We start from the raw sequence: 17,423 nt of genomic DNA on the forward strand, positions 1-17,423 counted from the left end.
GATCCTCTGACTTCTCTCATTTCTACTACTAATGTCGTTAAGTATATAGATTGATTTTTAATGAAAACCCACACATATTCCTGGGATATACTCAACTTGGTCATGATGTTTTATTATTTTTTGCATGTTATTGAATTGGTTGGCTAGAATTTTGCCGGGATTTTTGCATGCATGTTCATGAGTGAGATTGGCTCCTGGTTTGTTATTAAGATTACACTAGCCTAATAAAATGAATGGGTTTGGTTTCCCTTTTCCTATACACTGGAATTATCTCTAAAATAATAATTTGTTCTTTAAAGGTTTTGTAGAATTTGCCAGTAAAGCTATCTGGGATGGCTTTTCCTCTTTAAAATAGTTTTTTTTCACTGTGATTCAATTACTTTAAAGCTTATAGAATTATGGTTTTTATATATCATCTTGTATCTATATTAGCTAAGTTGTATGTTACTGGAAATTTAGCAATTTCGTCTAAATTTCCAAATGAAGAGGCATAAAAAGCTATACACGTTTTCTAAGCATCTGTGGTCGTGTCCCCCTTTTATTTTTAATATTATTTATTTGTACTTTCTTCTTTTCTTGATTCATCTTGCCAAAGACCTATCAATTAATTGTATTAGACTTTTTTCAAAGAACCAACTTTTGATCTTGGTTATTCTCTCTATTGTGTTTCTATTTCATTAATGGCTACTTTTGCCTTTTTTTTTTTTCCCTTTACTCTTCGAGTTTATTTTATTCTTTTGGCTTTCCAGTATTTCTTGAGATGGATGCCTGTCTCATTCAGTTGCAGCCTTTATTCTTTCTAATATAAGCATTTAATCCTACACATTTCCTCTGAGTACTGTTTCAACATGTAAGTTGTAATATCCACTATTTTCATTATTATTCAGTTTAACATATTTTAAAATATTCATTTCAGTATTTTTGTTGGCCCCTGAGTTATTTTGAAGTATTTCTTCATTTCTAAACATAGAGATTTGTTCCGGTTTTCCTTTTGCTGTGGATTTTTAACTAATAGCTCTTTGGGCACAAAATACGGATCGTATGAGTTCAACCCCTTGACGTTTTTTGAGACTTGCTCTGTGACCTAGAACAGGGCCCAGCTAACTTTTTCTTTAAAGGACCAGGTAGTAAACATTTTGGGGTTTGTTGCCCATGCAGTGTCTGTCACAACTGCTCGGCTCTGCCGTTGCTGTGTGAAAGCAGACACAGGTGAAGAGGGTGGCCATGTTCCAGTAAGACTGTATTTTGGGCTGATTTTGAGTTTCATATCACAAACTATTTTTTTCCAACCATTTGAAAACGTAAAAACCATTCTTAAGGTTGCAGGCCATTCAAAAAAGGCACCAGGCTGGAATTAGGCCCCACGGGCTATATCCTTGGCCTAGAATATGATCAATTAAAAAAAAAATTCTGTGCATGCTTGAAGAGAATACGTCTTCTGCAGCTGTATTTTGTATGTATCCGTTAGGTTGAGTTTGTCAATTGTGTTGTTGGAATCGTCTATATTCTTACTTGTCTTTTAAAAAATATTTTCTTTGAAATGTAACATAAAGAAAAGGGCACACATTGTAAATGCACAGCTTGATGAATGTCTTCAAAGCAGACGATTTATTTATTTATTTGTTTTGGCCACGCCGTGCAGCATGCGGAACTTCCTCAACCAGGGATCGAACCCACGCCCCCTGCATTGGGAGCATGGAGTCTTAACCACTGGACCACCAGGGAAGCCCCTCAAAGTAGACAATTTAATACTACCCAGATGTAAACACAGGATATTACCAACCCCCAGAAATCACCAATCCTCCCCAAAAGTGGCCACTATTCTGATTTCTGTCAACGTTGATTAGTTCTACCTGTTTTTGGATAGTATTATATAGCATGAACTTCTTTGTGTCTGTTTCTTTCACTCAGCGTTATATTGGGGCATTCCCGTGATGTTATAGATTTGTTCCTTTCATTACTGTGGACTATTCTTTTGAGTCAACATGCCACAAATTTTGATTCATGCTCTTGTTGATGAACATTTAGGATATATACACTTTGGTGGAATATGTGTGGCTTGCCTTTTCACTTTCATGATGAGCAGAATTTTTAAAATTTTTATTGTCCAATTAATTTTTTTCTTTCATGATTGGTACTTTTATTTTTTATTTTTATTTTTTTGGGCTGCGCCGGGTCTTAGTTGCAGCATGTGGGATCTTTTAGTTGCAGCCTGCGGACTGCTTAGTTGCGGCATGTGGGATCTAGTTCCCCGACCAGGGATCGAACCTGGGCCCCCTGCATTGGGAGCCTAGAGTGTTACCCACCGGACCACCAGGGAAGTCCCTGGTTGGTACCTTTTGTACCCTAAAAAATCCTTGCCTCACCCAAGGTTGCAAAGATTTTTTCATGTTTCCTTCTAGAAACTTTGTGGTTTTAGCTTTAATATTTCAACCTATAATCCATCTCAGTTTTGTGTGTAGTATGAGGTAGAGGTCAAGGTTCACTTTTTAATATGTCTATGCAGTTGTTTCAGTGTCTTTATTGAAACAGACTTTCCTTCCCCATAAAATTGGTATGTTGCCTTTATTGCAAATCAATTATCATATATGTGTGATTCTATTCTTGGACTCTATATTTTGTTCTGTTGATATATTTGTCTATCCTGGTTCCAATATTATGTTATAGTCATTATTATAGTTTTATAGTATTTCTTGAAATCAGGTAATATGTCTTATTATTATTGTCTTGGCTAATCTATGTATTTTCATTTCCATGTAAATTTAAAATCAGCTTGTCCATATCTATAACAGCAGCTTGTTGGAATTTTTATTTGTTTTGTACTGAATCTATAATTCAGTTTCAGAAGACTTGACATTTTTATAATATGGAAACTTCCAATCGATGAACATTGTACATCTTTCTGTTTGTTTTGGTTGCCTTTAATTTATCTCAGCAATGTTTGGTAGTTTTAAGTACAGTTGTTTTGCATATCTTTTGTCAAGTTTATTTCTAGGTATTCGACGTTTTTGGTGCCATTATGAATAGTATTTTTAAATGTCATTTTCCAATTATTGGTTGCTAACATTCAAAAATACAGTTATTTGGAGGGTATATTGTATACAGTGACCTTTCACAATTCACTTATTAGTTCTAGTTAAAGTCCTTTGGATTTCTCATGAACATAATCATGTTATCTGTGAATAAAAATTACTTTACTTCTTTCTAATCTTTATGCTCCGTTCGTTTTTCTTCCTCTCTTTTATTTTTCTTTGTTGTACTGACTAGGACCTTTAAAAATGTTGACTAAAAGGGGTGAGGGTAGACATCCTTGCCTTTTCAGGTCTTTAGGTAGAAAACATTTATTGTTTTACCATGAATTATGCCATAATTTTTTTTCCCTCGAAGCTTTCATCAAATTGAGGAAGTTCCCTTCTATTCCCAGTTTGCTGGGAATTACTTTTTTTTATCATGAATGAGAGTTGAATTTTATCTATGCTTTTCGTGTTTCTATAAGAAGGTCATATGGTTTTTCTTCTTTATTCTACTAATGTAGTAAATTGCATTGATGGATTTATGGGTATTGAACCAACCTTGGTTTTTTTTTTTTATGGAAAGTACACTTTGGCCAAGATACAGTGTCCTTTTTATATATTGTTGGATTTAATTTGCTAAAAATTTGTAAAGGGTTCTTACATTTTTGTTGAAGGATATTAGTGCATAGTTTTCTTGTGTCAGCTCCTCATGTCAGTTCCTCTGGGCAAAGATAGTCTTTCATTCACTGTGTATGCCAAGCCCCTCCCCCAATTCTAACCACAGAAAAGGTGTTCTACAGATAAATAGTCTTTGACACGAGTCAAAAGACCTAGGCTGGAGACCCACATTTATTAGTTTATTTAAATTATTTCAAATATTAATGAATTTTACTCATTTGCATTCCAGCCGTGTACCAGGGTCAGTGCTGCCCATTGGAGGTATTCCTCCTCCACGTGCAGCCACTCCTCAGCGTTATTCGATAATTCTTCCTCATGTCTCTAACCTCTAAACATTGGAGGGCCACAGGATGTAGTTCTTGAGCCCCTTTTCTTGATCATCTGAATACCCAGCCTGGGCTATGGCCATACCACCCTGTACGTGCCTATTTTGTCTGAACATCCAGCCTCATGGCTGTGAGCACCAGGTGTCAGTGAATAACTCTTACAAATCTGCAGCCTGAGCCTTCCCCCTGGCTTGCCACTCGATGTGTCCACTGCCGCCCTCGAGCATCACCACTGGGCAGTTAAAAGGCATCTCAAGCTTAGCACGTCTAACACTGAGCTCATGGCCTTCCCCACCAGTCTTTCATGACAAGGTGGCTCCAACCTTCCAGTCGTCAGGCCACACACCGTGGCATCAGCCATACCTCTTTTTCTCTCCCACTTCATTAGTAATTCTCTGCAAATCCTCTCAGCTCTACCTCCCCACTTCCCCTGCTACCACTGGCATCCAAGCCAGCATCACCCCTCGCCTGGATCACACAGTAGTTCCCTAACTGGTTTCCATAATGCTCACTCTTCGCAGTTTTCCCAACTAGCAGCCAGAGCAATACCTTTAAAGTGCAGGTTTGGAACTTCCCTGGTGGTCCAGCGGTTAGGACTCCACGCGTTCACAGCCAAGGGTGTGGGTTCAATCCCTGGTCGGGGAACTAAGATCTTGTAAGCTGTGCAGCGCGACCAAAAAAAAAAAAAAAAAAAAAGCAGGTTAGATCATATCCCTCACTTCCTAAACCCTCCAGAAGGCATTTGCCTCACTCAGAGCGGAAATCCAGATCTATAAAATTCCCCTCACAGCCCCTCTTATTACCTGTCTGACTTTATCTCCTTCCATGCTTTCTCTCGCTCACTCGACTTCAGCACTGTGGCTTCCTTACTGTTGCTGAAGCATACGGATTCTACTCCCACCCAGGGCATCGTACTTGCTGTTGCCCTGCCTGGGATGCTCTCCCGTCAGCCATCCTCGAAGCTTGAGGTCACCCCTCCCTCTGTCCAGTCCTCTGCTTGCAGCGCCCCCGGCTGTGCGACCTTTAACTGGAGGACCCCCCCCCCCCCCGTCGAGAAAGAGCCCTATTGCTCTTCCCTGCTTTCTTTTTCACCTTAGCACTTTACTACCTGACATATTACATATTATATGTATTTAAACTGTGACAATCTGTCATGAGAAGTTTAGCCAAAGAGTTCGCAATAGAGGAGCGTCGTGGAACAATCCTGCTTGGCTTGATCCGAAAGCCCTGGAACTGGGTCCAGGTCTAGCATCCAGTCTGTGGGTGGCAGCCTGTGCAGTTGTGACAGGTCCGAGACATCAAGCAGCTGTTCTCATGTCTTTGGTTTGACTTTTACTGGTTTTTTTTTTTTTAAATTAAGTGGTTTTGTTTTGTCTTGAATCAACAGGTTCCGTTTTTTGGGCCCCTGTTTGATGGAGCAATCGTGAGTGGGCAGCTCCTGCCAAGCCTTATCTGTGCCACTTGCATCAACGCCAGCAGGGCCGTGAAGTGCCTCATCCCCCTCTACCAGAGCTTGTATCTTTTTGCGCTAAGTGTGTAATGTATTAACCGTCCCAGCATCCAGCTTCCAGGCACCTTCTCGTGAGAGGTAAGTCTTAACAACTGGGTGGAAGAGGGAAGAGGGAATTTTTTTCAATCTGGGTTGAAGAAAACTATGATTTTCATACCATTCCTTAGTTTATATTAAATATAATAATTGTGTGCTACATCAAACTTAGAAGAGTTGATTTTCATAATCAAGTCACATATGTTTATGCTAAGAAGTGGTGCCTATGACAAGATGCTCATTCCTCCTGGGGTATTTCTCCCCGAGTTCGGTCTCCTCCTCCCTCCCTGTTTGCTGCAGTCTGTTGTGTGTAAGGTGGGGTGCTGAGAAAATGCAATGGGGTCACTCCACGTGCCTACCAGAAACGACACTAATTAATCAAAGAACGTGGCAGGTGCCACCAGAGAAGCACAAATGCTGTTCCAGGAGGTCAGGGGAGGGGAACATTGCGTCTGCTCGGGAGGACGGAAAGTTGTACTTGAACTCATCAGTAAGAATGGCTGGAATTCCTTTTGTCATTTTCCCAAATCATTAATATCTCCTTCTCGCATTTCTGGTCTTCTCTCTAAAAACAGAAGAAATTTCACTAGCGTAATTGTTTTTTCTCCAACATTAGTTGGCATGCTGTCATCTTTAAATTCAGGCCTGACCCCTGACCATAAGAAAAAGAAATTAAGGCAACTTCATAAAATCACTGCAAAAAAAAAAAAAAAAAAAAAAATCACTGCGAAAGGCATCTGACCTCCTAATAAAACTCAGGATCTCTGTTTCTAATTAGTATTGGTAATGATGATAAGCGTATTGTGTTTGACCTCTGTCTCTGTACTTCTCGCAACCTTACCATCAGTGACATGTTGCCGGAGAGTGGGGGTGAGGGGTGGGTGAGAAATATAACGTGTGAATAGATACAGTTCATGAAAAATACCTTTCATTAAAATCCTGGTCACTTCATTGACAGATATTCTGTCTTTAGGTTAAAAAAAAAAAATACATATGCCATGTGGCAACTCGGAATTATCATAGAAATTAGTAGTAGAAAAGAGCTATTAGGTCCCATCTGGTCCCTCCCCGGGGGCCTGGGCAGCATTATCCCCTCGGCCTGTTCCCTCCTGCTTTGTCCGGTGGTGGTGGTGTTTGGGAGAAGGCGTTCTGTGCAGTGATCTCCACGGCACTCTGGACTTAATCTTACGGCTGGTGTCGATTCAGCCTTCCGCGTGGCGTTTTTATTTCACAGACTCAGAAAGAGGTTCTTGGCAGAAATGAGAAAGACCTTTTTAGCAATTGGCTTGTCGGTTTGCATGATGAACTGGACACTTATCAGTCAAGGACGTTGGACCAAGGCATGAAAAAGCCATTTGCAAACAGGAAAATTCCGTCTTGTGTAAGTCCATTGTGATTTTTGTCACCCCACCTTCTCCACTTACGGAACTGCTTGTTACGAGAGCCACGCTTTGCTGTGTTGTTGGACGCACTGCTTTCTCAAGTCAGAATTAACGTGGCTTCAGAATAATCAGGTTCAAGGGAAAACGATATTTTTAAAAGTTCAAAGGATAGGATTCAGCATCACTTTAAAAACTCTCCAAGCAACCACACTTGACTAAAGTGGGTGCCGGCTTAGGGCTACTGATGCCAACGTGAGTTAGAAAATGCTGTATTCCAAAGTCACTCATAAACTAGCCAGGTCAACATCTTGGAGGATGACTTAGTACAGAAATTAGGAAAAAGAAAGTAACAAAACTTACTATGTTGATCATTATAAAATGTTAAACATTTTTCTTTTGCGTTATGCCTTGAGGAGATGTAATTGGTACTAATAAATTATTTGAGACAAGATATAAAATATTATAAATATTTATAGAGATGTAATTAATGGGGAAAGCTTTGCAATCACTTAACTACTCTATTCTTTAATTTCTGCCTGCGAAAGAGCTAATATTCAGGCTAGAAACCAAAGGTATTAGAGGAAGAAAAGTTAGGAGAAGTGGAAAAAAATAAGAGAAAATGAAGGTGGGGCTGTTTGTATTTTTGTTCTTTAAAAAATTACTAATTTAAAATTTTTTTAATATTTATAGATATCTGCCTAGGCTATTAATAATGAATTGCTTTTTTAACATTTTATTAAAACATCCTGGTCCTCACATGCTTTAGCAAAAGTCTAAGCTTGTTGGTGTCGCAGCTAATGTCTAGAATTCACTGCTTCACTGAGATAAGCCCTAGATTTGAATTTTGAAAAACACTGAATAACCTAACACATCCTAACATGGGTGTCGTCTTGCACTGATTCATTTATCAAACAAATAGTCAGTGTGGACTCAGGATCTGCCCAGCCCAGTGCCGGGCTCGAGATCCACGGGGAGCAGGCAGGCACGGTCCTTGCCCCACGCTACCCTGAGAAGAGAGGCAGACTAATCAAGTTCCAGGGCAACTGGGGAACGGGGCTGAGATGGCCAGGGAGAGAGCTGGTGGCCGAGCTGGGGGGATGCGAGAGGCTCTGTCCCCCAGGGAGCAGGGGCGGGTCCCAGGCGGAGGGCACAAGAGCAAACACAGGGACTCAGAGTGTTCTCAAGTGGTCAGCCATAGGAGTGAGCTTCCAGCAGAGATGGTCTTCTGAGCGGGACCAGGGGAGCTGAGGGGACCCTAACTTTCACCTCATGGCCACCTTGAAAGTTCACATCCTAGGACAGCATCACAGCCGCCTGACGCCAGGGGAAGAGGTCAGGAGTGGGTGTAGGGTCCACTACCCCAAGCCCCTGCAAGCCCTCCCAAGGGCTGAGAAGATCAGTGATACCTGGGACACCCCTGAAACCATGGCTGGCTGTATAACCTCTGGGTCCCAGTGCAGAATGAAAATGTGGGGTCCTTTATTCAAAAAGCAGGGAAAGTGCCTTTAAAGATGCTAAAATAGAAAGCTTTTTCCATTCTCCTGCAGTTTTTCTCTGACTTGTCATGGTGTTTTTTAATTTGCTATTTATTATCAGTTTAAGTAAAGAAATACAAAAAATTTAGATTATTAGCATTAATTTTATCATTCTTTATATTGTGCAGTGCCAGTTTAATATGCAAATATAAAAGCATTTAACTCATGTATGAAGTCACCCGTTCGTACTTCATAACTTGTATGTGGATATATTTTGTTTTGACTACGACGGTGGAAACACGGCACAAAACACGGCAAAAACTGGTTTTATTTCACTCTTCCTATGCTCTAAAACTTACCCTCAGTTTACGGACGAGTCAGGAAGGACTGACCGGAAAGGGAACCACGGTGCCGTTTTCCCCTTTCCTTCCATGTCATCATTCTTAGAGTAAATTGTTGGCTAATACAGGGAAGTAACACAGCTAAGGACACACAGGGTTCCTTGGCTGTTCACGTTTCTTAGGACACTGTAGCCGCCTTTCTGCGTTCACTGCAAGTTCTGGTTCAGATGGGGAGCATGGCCTCCCCAGGGAGCCAGCCCCCCACCCCAGCTAGCGACTGATACTCAACTGTCTTCATATACTGTCCACTGAGATTCAGTTCTGTATAATATTTAACTACTTCTATATCAACTTTGTTCAGTAATGTTCAAGAAAATACGATGTTTGTTATTAAGCTGAGGACTGGGGGCGTTGTTGGAACGAATTTGCCTTTTGGAGATCTTTTCTTAAACAGTAACTTCAGCTTAAAGTCAATATCAGAGGAGTTCTCGTTTGGGGTAGCCTCGGCTAAGTGATCACACAGTTGCAAGTGTGTGTTGAAGGCTCATAGGAGACTGAAAAATACCATTGTCTCATGTGATCCAAAAAGAAAGTGAAGGCGGTAGGGATGTTTGGAAAGGGCCCTCAGTGACGTCTCAGCCGGGCCCCTGTGCCTCCCAGGTCCCTGGTCACCTCCTCCATGGGGGCTTCCTAGTCACCCACTCCGGGGGCCAAGTCCAGTCCATCGAGTGGAGCCTTCATCTTGCAGCCCCCGCCCTCCTGAGCGATGAAGGCCAGCTCACCTGCCATCAGCTTTCCCTGCCCCCCGTGGGCAATCAGAGGGCCCAGGCCTGTGTCTGGAGGGCTTGGATGGGGAACTAGCCACACGTGGTGTGTACAGGTCCCAAGCCAACTCGAGATTCCAAAATCAGACCATGGTCTGCTGAGAGAGGTTTCCAGAACCGTCGGGCCAGGGCTCCGTGCTCCTGCTTGGAGAGCTTGTATCACGAGAGGTTGCCATGGCCCGCGGTGTGCCCATTAGGAGGGGTTCTCCCGGAACCACACAGATGGTGGCTTTTGAAAGTGCACGTCCCCTCCGGGGACACAGTGGTCTCAATGATGTCCCCCGCCTCCTCCCTGGAACTGTCTTCATTGATGGGGAGGACCCAGCTGCCTCAAGAAGGTAGTTGGCCTCCACTCTTTCACAGGTGAAAGTTAGTTTCATTTTCAATTAGCAGATAGACTTGATGATTCCAGAGCATCTCTCTTAGACTCATGACTTCTTTGTATCTTTGCTCAGTCGTGTTCTCAATTTACACACTTTCAAAAGTGGCCCCTCTTCCTAAAGCTGACACCATCCTGTTTCTTCCCTCTCCCCTGGACTTTTGGTTCTTTCTCCTGGGAAGACCTTACGTTCCTCCATGTGTCTTCACACACTTAAGTGTAGGAGAAGGACTCTGACGCGACAGCACAGAGCGAGTTACGCATCTGTCAGCATTTACTGTGCTCTTCCACATGCCGGGCACTGTCCTGGCCACCCAGAATAGGAACATGAGCACGATATTCCAAGTGAGGAGACGGCATTTACTCGGACCAAGCTCTGGGAGAACGCATCATGTTTGAGAACCACGGATGCTTCTGTACGGCAGCGTGTGGGACGGACACGCAGACATGCACACAAACACACACGTGTATATGCATACGCAAGCATACACACAAACACATGTATGCACATACACACGCACACACACAAACACGTGCATACGCATGCATACGCGCACACGTGTGTGCTCATACACACAAGCACACACGTGTATACGCATACACGCATACGTGCGCGCACAAGACATGTGCACATATACGGGCATGCGTGCGTGCACGCATACGCACATGCATGCGTGCACACATGTACACATGTATACTCACGCGTGCACATGCACACACACTCCTGGGAAAGATCGAGGTGATGAAGGCATTGCAGGGGCAGCAGAAGGGTCCTGAGGGGAAGTGAGGGCCTGGTCTGTGGCCTCATCGGGGGAGGATGGGCGCCTCCACCAGGCAGGTGGACTGATTGGGGTGGGGTCTGCTAGATGTGCGGGTGTGGGGGACAATGGGAAGAGGATTAAGGCCAGACTCCCTGGAGCATCACCTTTGAAGAGGAGGCTTGGGAGGAGGGGGAGAGAGAGAGGTCTGTGGAGGAAAAGGAGAGAACAGTTTCCCAGAAAATCGAGGCATAGGGAAGGGGAGGGCGGTCACCTCGGCAGGGCAGTCAGGCAGGACGCGTGTCCCCGAGGGGCTCAGCCATGGCTGGTACCCGAGTGCCCAGTCTTCACCTGGAGAACTGGGTAAAACAGGACCCAGAGCAGAATCACTTCAGGAAAGAGGCAAAAACATACCAGATAACAGCAGTACCTCCGAGGAAGAAAACGCTCCCGGGTGGGGTCAGAGTGCGGGGGATGGAGAATGCGCCGGGTGGGGAGTTGCAGTCCACGTGGGGCGTGCGCCGAGCCGCCTGAAGGTAAACCAGAGCTGTGATAGGGAGTTCGGCTACTGATACCGGCTCCAAGGTACATCCTAATAAAGGCAGGAAGCGTTTGATAAATTCTTGGCTATCAGACCCTCTCTCAGAAGACAGAGGAAAACTTTCTGTGGGATAGAAAGGGGGGAGGCCCCAGGCGAGCAGCCAGTGGAGCCGCAGGGCGTGCGGTCTGCGGAACATCGGGTTAAGAGGGTCGCTCCGAGCGGTGCTGCCTGAGGCCCTCACCGTGGACCCCATCCCACTTGTCCTCCAGCTTCTTCCTCTGGGAGGTGGCAGAAAAGTGTCACTGTGTATCAGTTAAAACTCAAAGTACTGAGAACACAATAATAATAATAATAATAATAAACCAGATTGGCCCCTGCAAGTAACTATACCCCAGGTTGTAGAACAAATTTACAACAGCGATCTCAGAACCGTAAGAACTGTTTCATCAGAAGTCATGTAAATTAAGGAGGCACCCAGAACTGAAAACAGGAAAAGATTTTCCTTGTTTTCAAATAGAATTAAGGGTGAATTTTGGAATGTTGCCTGGGTCCCTTGTAAAACTGTTAGACTTGATAAATATTAAATAGCTTGTGAGCCTTAAGAAAAGAATGAGTTCACATAGAATAAAGTCTCTCAAACACACTCATGGTGTTTGATAAGATCACTATTTTCAGAGATTAGAGAAAGCTTGTAAATATAAATCTTAATTTTGGTAAAACACAAGATAAAGTATCATAATCAGCTGGCAGATGGGAGAGGGTTTGGGCCCCTGGGAGCTGGGTGACTTCACTGCAGCCAAACCTAAATGCATTCATTCACAGACACCGATCAACTGGGGCCCGCGCCTCTGGTCCCGTGTGGGCCAAGGCTTGGCTCAAACCCTCTTCCATCTAGCAACTTTCACAAAGGTCTAGAGCACCTGTTTATCAAAATAAATACCATTTTTAAGGAGAGCTGAGAGGGCTAACTACCTTGACCCAAGGCAAAACCAGAAATGAGATTATCCCAACAGACGAGACTTCCAGGCCCAAACCAACCAGATGAGACCAAGGCCGTAGCCTGAAAAGCCACACCTTGGGTTTAGCTGGGCCCCTACAAGCCGAGGGCGCTCAGCGTGGCAGCAGGCGGTGTCCGCAACAAACACCCGAGGATCGCGGTGGAGCATAGATTGGAGATGAGGGACACGACCAGGAGGGGCAAAGGCACGGTCCCTGTGCCCCTACAGCCTCGAGTCACATCTTAAACGGGGTGCCACTCCAGGACCACATCATAAGAGAGCCCCACCCACCTGCAGCAGGTACAGAGGGGCCTAACAGCTCAGGGAACCCATAAAACCAGGAAGGAGTGGTCTCAGGAGCTTCGGGGGTTCAAAGAGGAGACAAGACTGCAGAACGGGGAGCAGTGAACAGACACAGCCGGGAATCAGGTTTTAGCTCAATGTCAAAGCAAACATGCAAAACCAGAGCCCACAAACGAGCTGCCTGCAGGCTGAATCCAGCCCCCAGATGGGTTTCCTTTAAGCTGTGCTGGCCTCCAGCATTGCTCATAAAAATTGAGTTTGTCAGCCACGTCGAAATCTAGATTTCTGATATTTCTTGAAGAGTCAGAACCTCTGACCCCACTAGGCCTCCTTTGCTGTTGGCAACAAAGGCAGCAGTCAGCCTGGGCCCCCCCTGTTCACCACAGCCCCCTGGACCACGGCTCCCCGGCGCTGGGGTCCGGAGCCCCAGCTGGTCCCCCTCGGAGGGAGAGGAGGTGGTTAGTGGGCCACGCAGGGGGAATAGTGCCCGGTCCTGGGTGAGAGCCCAGTAAGTGTCACCGCAGTTGTTACTGTCACGCTGCCAGCCTGGCGCCCGTAAATATCAGAGTTTCAGACCTCTGTTGTAAAATGTGGAAGCGCCCGTCTGTGGAGTTAGGTCTCGGAAGTACTTTTCAGCATCGCAGGTGCTCAGATGAAGGCTGGAGACCGCTCCGCCCTCCCAAGTGTAGAAGGTGCCCCCTGGGCGGGGGCGGGGGGGTGGTGGGGGGGTGCTGCCTCCACCCTTGGGGCCTGGGAACCAGGCCTGTGAGAAGCACGTGTTTGTGCAGGGGAAGCTTCAAGGAGGGAGAGGAAGACACCACTTTGCTTTTCCGTTTTTGCTGCAGATTTGTGACTCATCACTGTTAGACAAAAAGCCATCCCTTCAGGAAAAGTCAGCGTAAATCTAACAATCTGTGCAGAAAGCAGGCTGCCGCTTTGCTTCTCACTCAGATCCGTGGCTAGGCTGCCCCATCTCATCCCATCCTTTGCAGGGGGTGCTCCTCCCTACTGCAGGGCCTTTGGGCATGGGACTGCCCCCCAGCATTCCCCTCCTGGCCACGCTGGTGGCCTCCGCCCCCAGCGGCTGCCCCCGGGTCTCTGCTGTGACCCAGTTGCTTCCCCTCCCGCAGCCGTGCACGCCCTCCACGCGCTCCCTGCCAGACCCGGCCGCCTCCTGCCTCTTCTCTCTCCTGATTGTTCCAGAAGCTCCCCATCCTGTTGCTGTCCCTCCCACATATTCCTGCTAGGACATTATGAATATGTATGTGTGTGAAGGGAGAGACAGAGGGAAAGAGAGTGATTTGGTTTTAAAAACAACAACAAGGACTTCCCTAGTGGCGCAGTGGTTAAGAATCCGCCTGCCGATGCAGGGGACACGGGTTCTATCCCGGGTCTTGGAAGATCCCACATGCCGCGGAGCAGCTAAGCCCGTGCGCCTAAAGCCTACCAGCCACAGCTGCTGAGCCCACATGCCACAACTAATGAGCCCACATGCCACAACTACTGAAGCCCGCTCACCTAGAGCCCGTGCTCCACAACAAGAGAAGCCACCACGATGAGGAGCCTGCACACGGCAGCAAAGAGCAGCCCCCGCTCGCCACAACTAGAGAAAGTCTGTGCACGGCAATGAAGACCCAACGTAGCCAAAAAAAAAAAAAATTAATTAATTAAAAAAGCATTTTGGAAAGCAGAAGGCAAAAACAACTCATATTTGGTAAAACTGCATTTTTTTAAAAATTGAAAACCTTTATTATCCAAGAAATATAGCTCTACAAACAGAGTATGTATCTCTTTATGTATAGATAGATACATTTTTAAGTCCTTTTTGCTCATTTTTGAGTGTTTAGTTTACAGCCGGATCCCCAACACTTGGAACAGCGTGCCTGGCACATAGTAGGTGCTCAATGCACAGTTCCTGAGTGAATCTCGTTGGCAAAAACACATAGATGGTAGTAGTCAAGAGAAAAACACGTTAGCATTTTTACTGAAAAATTGGATTTTGTGTGTATTTTTCTTTATGTTGAACGATAGAGTATTTGGGGCATCTTGCTTTTCTTTTGCGTTCTAAATAATAATGCTTCCATCACCACCCCAAAAAGTTACTGAAGGACGTTTAGGTGGAAATCCCGACAATTAGAATGACGACTTCATTCATATTTGATTTTTAAATTAATAGAATTTTATTGAGAGCCATGAAATGTAAGTGACGGCTATTCAGTAATCCCACATTCTTAGAGCTGTAAGTTTAGTTAGTTAGAGGGAGAGATGGATTCAAACAGTGTTAAGGTCAGAGAACGGCAGCTGGGAAGGAAGTAGGAAGGAAAGGAGGAAAGGCACAGTCAGGAAAGCCCAGGTCTGCGGGGAGGGGAGTGGCCCTTCAGTCTGGAGACCTTAAATAACACAGGCCTCAGAGTCTGTTTCTAAATCCTAGCGACAGGGACGTAGTCGTAGGGTTGTTGTGAGCCCTGGGGAAGCCCTTGCAGTCCAGCCTCAGCCACTGGCCAGGCCGCGTGGGCAAGGCTGTCAGCTGAAGTCACTTGTTGGGGAGTCTGCAAACTCTGGTTACAGCTGCGTGTGTCAGTAGCTTTCAGGGAAGTGTAATCAGCCAGAGAGATTAATTTGCATCTCAATTAGAAAAGAGTCGGGAGGAAGCACTAGGGTCTGGTGCTGGAAGGTTGTGGAAGAAATCTCACCAAGCACAAAAGCCTGGCCGCCTGTCCTCCAGCTGAGTGGAGGACAATATTGAGTTGCGTTTCCATAGGGACCAGAAGCCTGCTGGGCCCCGCAAGAACCTCGGTTTGCACCGTAATCATTTGGTCATGATGACACAAATTCCACTGTTGTTCCCAAATACACTTTGCTATTAGAAAGATGTTAGAAAAGTGGAAATGGTCATCCTGGCAAAAGCAGGCGAGAAGGTATTTGCTGACCCCTACCCACCTTTTTTCATAGTGCCGCTAGGATTTCTGGGCATTTCACATTTATTAATGTCTGAATATCCAAAGAGCGAAAGGTCATTCCATAGATGACGAGGTTTCCTTAGCATCCGGATGGTTATTTTGGGACTGGCACAGCTTCAAGGGAGCCATTATTCCTGATTCTGCCACACTCTTCAGCAGTAGGCAAACAAGAGTATGAATTTTAAAATGCAGGTGAGGAAGAAATATGGACTCTTCTTGCCATGGAGCATGGAAAAAATTTTGGCCGTTACAGGTCTTTTTATAATCCTAGCGAAACAACAAGAGGTATCCCTAACCTTAACTGTAAAGAGCACAAAGTGATATTAATCTAAAATTTTTCCTTCATGTATTATCCAGTAGTCATTTTCATAGCCTTTGATATCTGTACCTTTCAGAGAAGATCTCCTGGGTCTCAGAATTCTGTGCTTGAGCTCGGTGAGAGCTGAGCCCGCCTGAGCCATCTAACACGTCCAGTCTCTCTGCCAGAACCAGGGGGCTCACCCTTGGCGTTTTGGAAGGAAGACTATTTATTTTTTTAATTAAAAAAATTTTTTTGGCCTCACCATGCAGCATCTGGGATCTTAGTACCCCGACCAGGGATCGAACCCATACTCCCTGCACTGGAAGTGCAGAGTCTTAACCACTGGACCTCCAGGGAAGTCCCTGGAGGAAGACATTTACTTCTAGTCAATTTTGTTCTCTCTCAAATAGTTAATTCATTGGTTTCAGCTTCAAAGTGAGAAAACAACAGAGTGAGAAAAAACTGAATCCTACATTATAAACTGTTGCATCCAAACTGAACTTCTTAAAAAATCAAGGTTTTAATTTCATCCTCCCATCTTGGAGAGGGGAAGACAGGAGCTTCCTAAGGACAGTCTCTTCCAGTGCCCACAGACTGAAATAATACATCACAGCGAGACATCAGAACCTCTTAATCCAACATTAATCAGATTTCAGTTTACTAATTATCGGTCCCATTTTAAAAGGAACATCATGCCATAAACAGCATCCCAGAATGTTAAGTTGACTCTGCAGTTGTAAGCAATATATTCGAAAGTGAGACTTTCTGTTATTTACATCTCCACAAAGGATAATAACACATGTCTTGTTATAATAAGAGATTGTGCAAAACCGAAGAAGGACAGAGCAGCAAGTCCAAATGGTGACCCCTTCTGGGCCCGTCTGCCTTAGTGTCTGCAGTGAGGTCCCAGCAGGTTTCAGCGCTGGAGTAATTTGCAACACACTCCAGTAAATTTTTTAATCAAAGGGGGATAGTCCTTTGGTAATCTGTGGGTGAGAACAACCTAAATGCCATCATGTGAGCCTTGAAACGGTGTCCTTTCTAGTTCACTCTGTGGAATGAGTACTTTGTTTTGTTTTTTTAAAATAAATAAATAAATTTATTTATTTATTTATGTCTGCATTGCGTCCCCATTGCTGTGCACGGGCTTCCTCTGGTTGCCGCAAACAGGGGCTACTCTTCATTGCAGTGTGCAAGCTTCTCTTTGTGGTGGCTTCTCTTGTTACGGAGCACGGGCTCTAGGCACGCGGGCTTCAGTAGTTGTGGCCTGTGGGCTCAGTAGTTGTGGCTCGCAGGCTCTAGAGCACAGGGTCAGTAGTTGTGGCACATGGGCTTAGTTGCTCCGCGGCATGTGGGATCTTCCCAGACCAGGGATCGAACCCGTGTCCTCAGCATTGGTGGGCAGATTCTTAACCACTGCGCCACCGGGAAAGTCCCTAAAATGAGTACTTTGAATGCTGTGCTTCGAATGTTTCTGGGGTCCTGTGCTTTGAAAGCCTTTTGACTTTATTCCCTGAGGCTTGACAGAGACCCCTGGGGCCAGTGGGGGGAGGTGGAAGCTCTGAGGATCAGCGCCAGTGCCTGCACCACTCCCTCC

At 45.1% G+C, this 17,423-nt stretch overlaps 1 protein-coding gene across 1 annotated transcript in view; it reads left to right on the forward strand.

Moving 5' to 3' along the window:
- RALGAPA2 (Ral GTPase activating protein catalytic subunit alpha 2) overlaps window positions 1-17,423 on the forward strand; it is a 281,692-nt gene that overhangs the window by 200,389 nt on the left and 63,880 nt on the right. Inside the window, exon 37 of the mRNA XM_060031295.1 lies at window positions 5,406-5,533. Coding sequence (XP_059887278.1) covers window positions 5,406-5,533 — 128 coding nt within the window. The remainder of the gene's footprint in view (window positions 1-5,405; window positions 5,534-17,423) is intronic.

The sequence above is a fragment of the Delphinus delphis genome, chromosome 15, assembly GCF_949987515.2.
Source record: "Delphinus delphis chromosome 15, mDelDel1.2, whole genome shotgun sequence".
In the NCBI taxonomy this organism is placed as follows: Eukaryota; Metazoa; Chordata; class Mammalia; order Artiodactyla; family Delphinidae; genus Delphinus; species Delphinus delphis.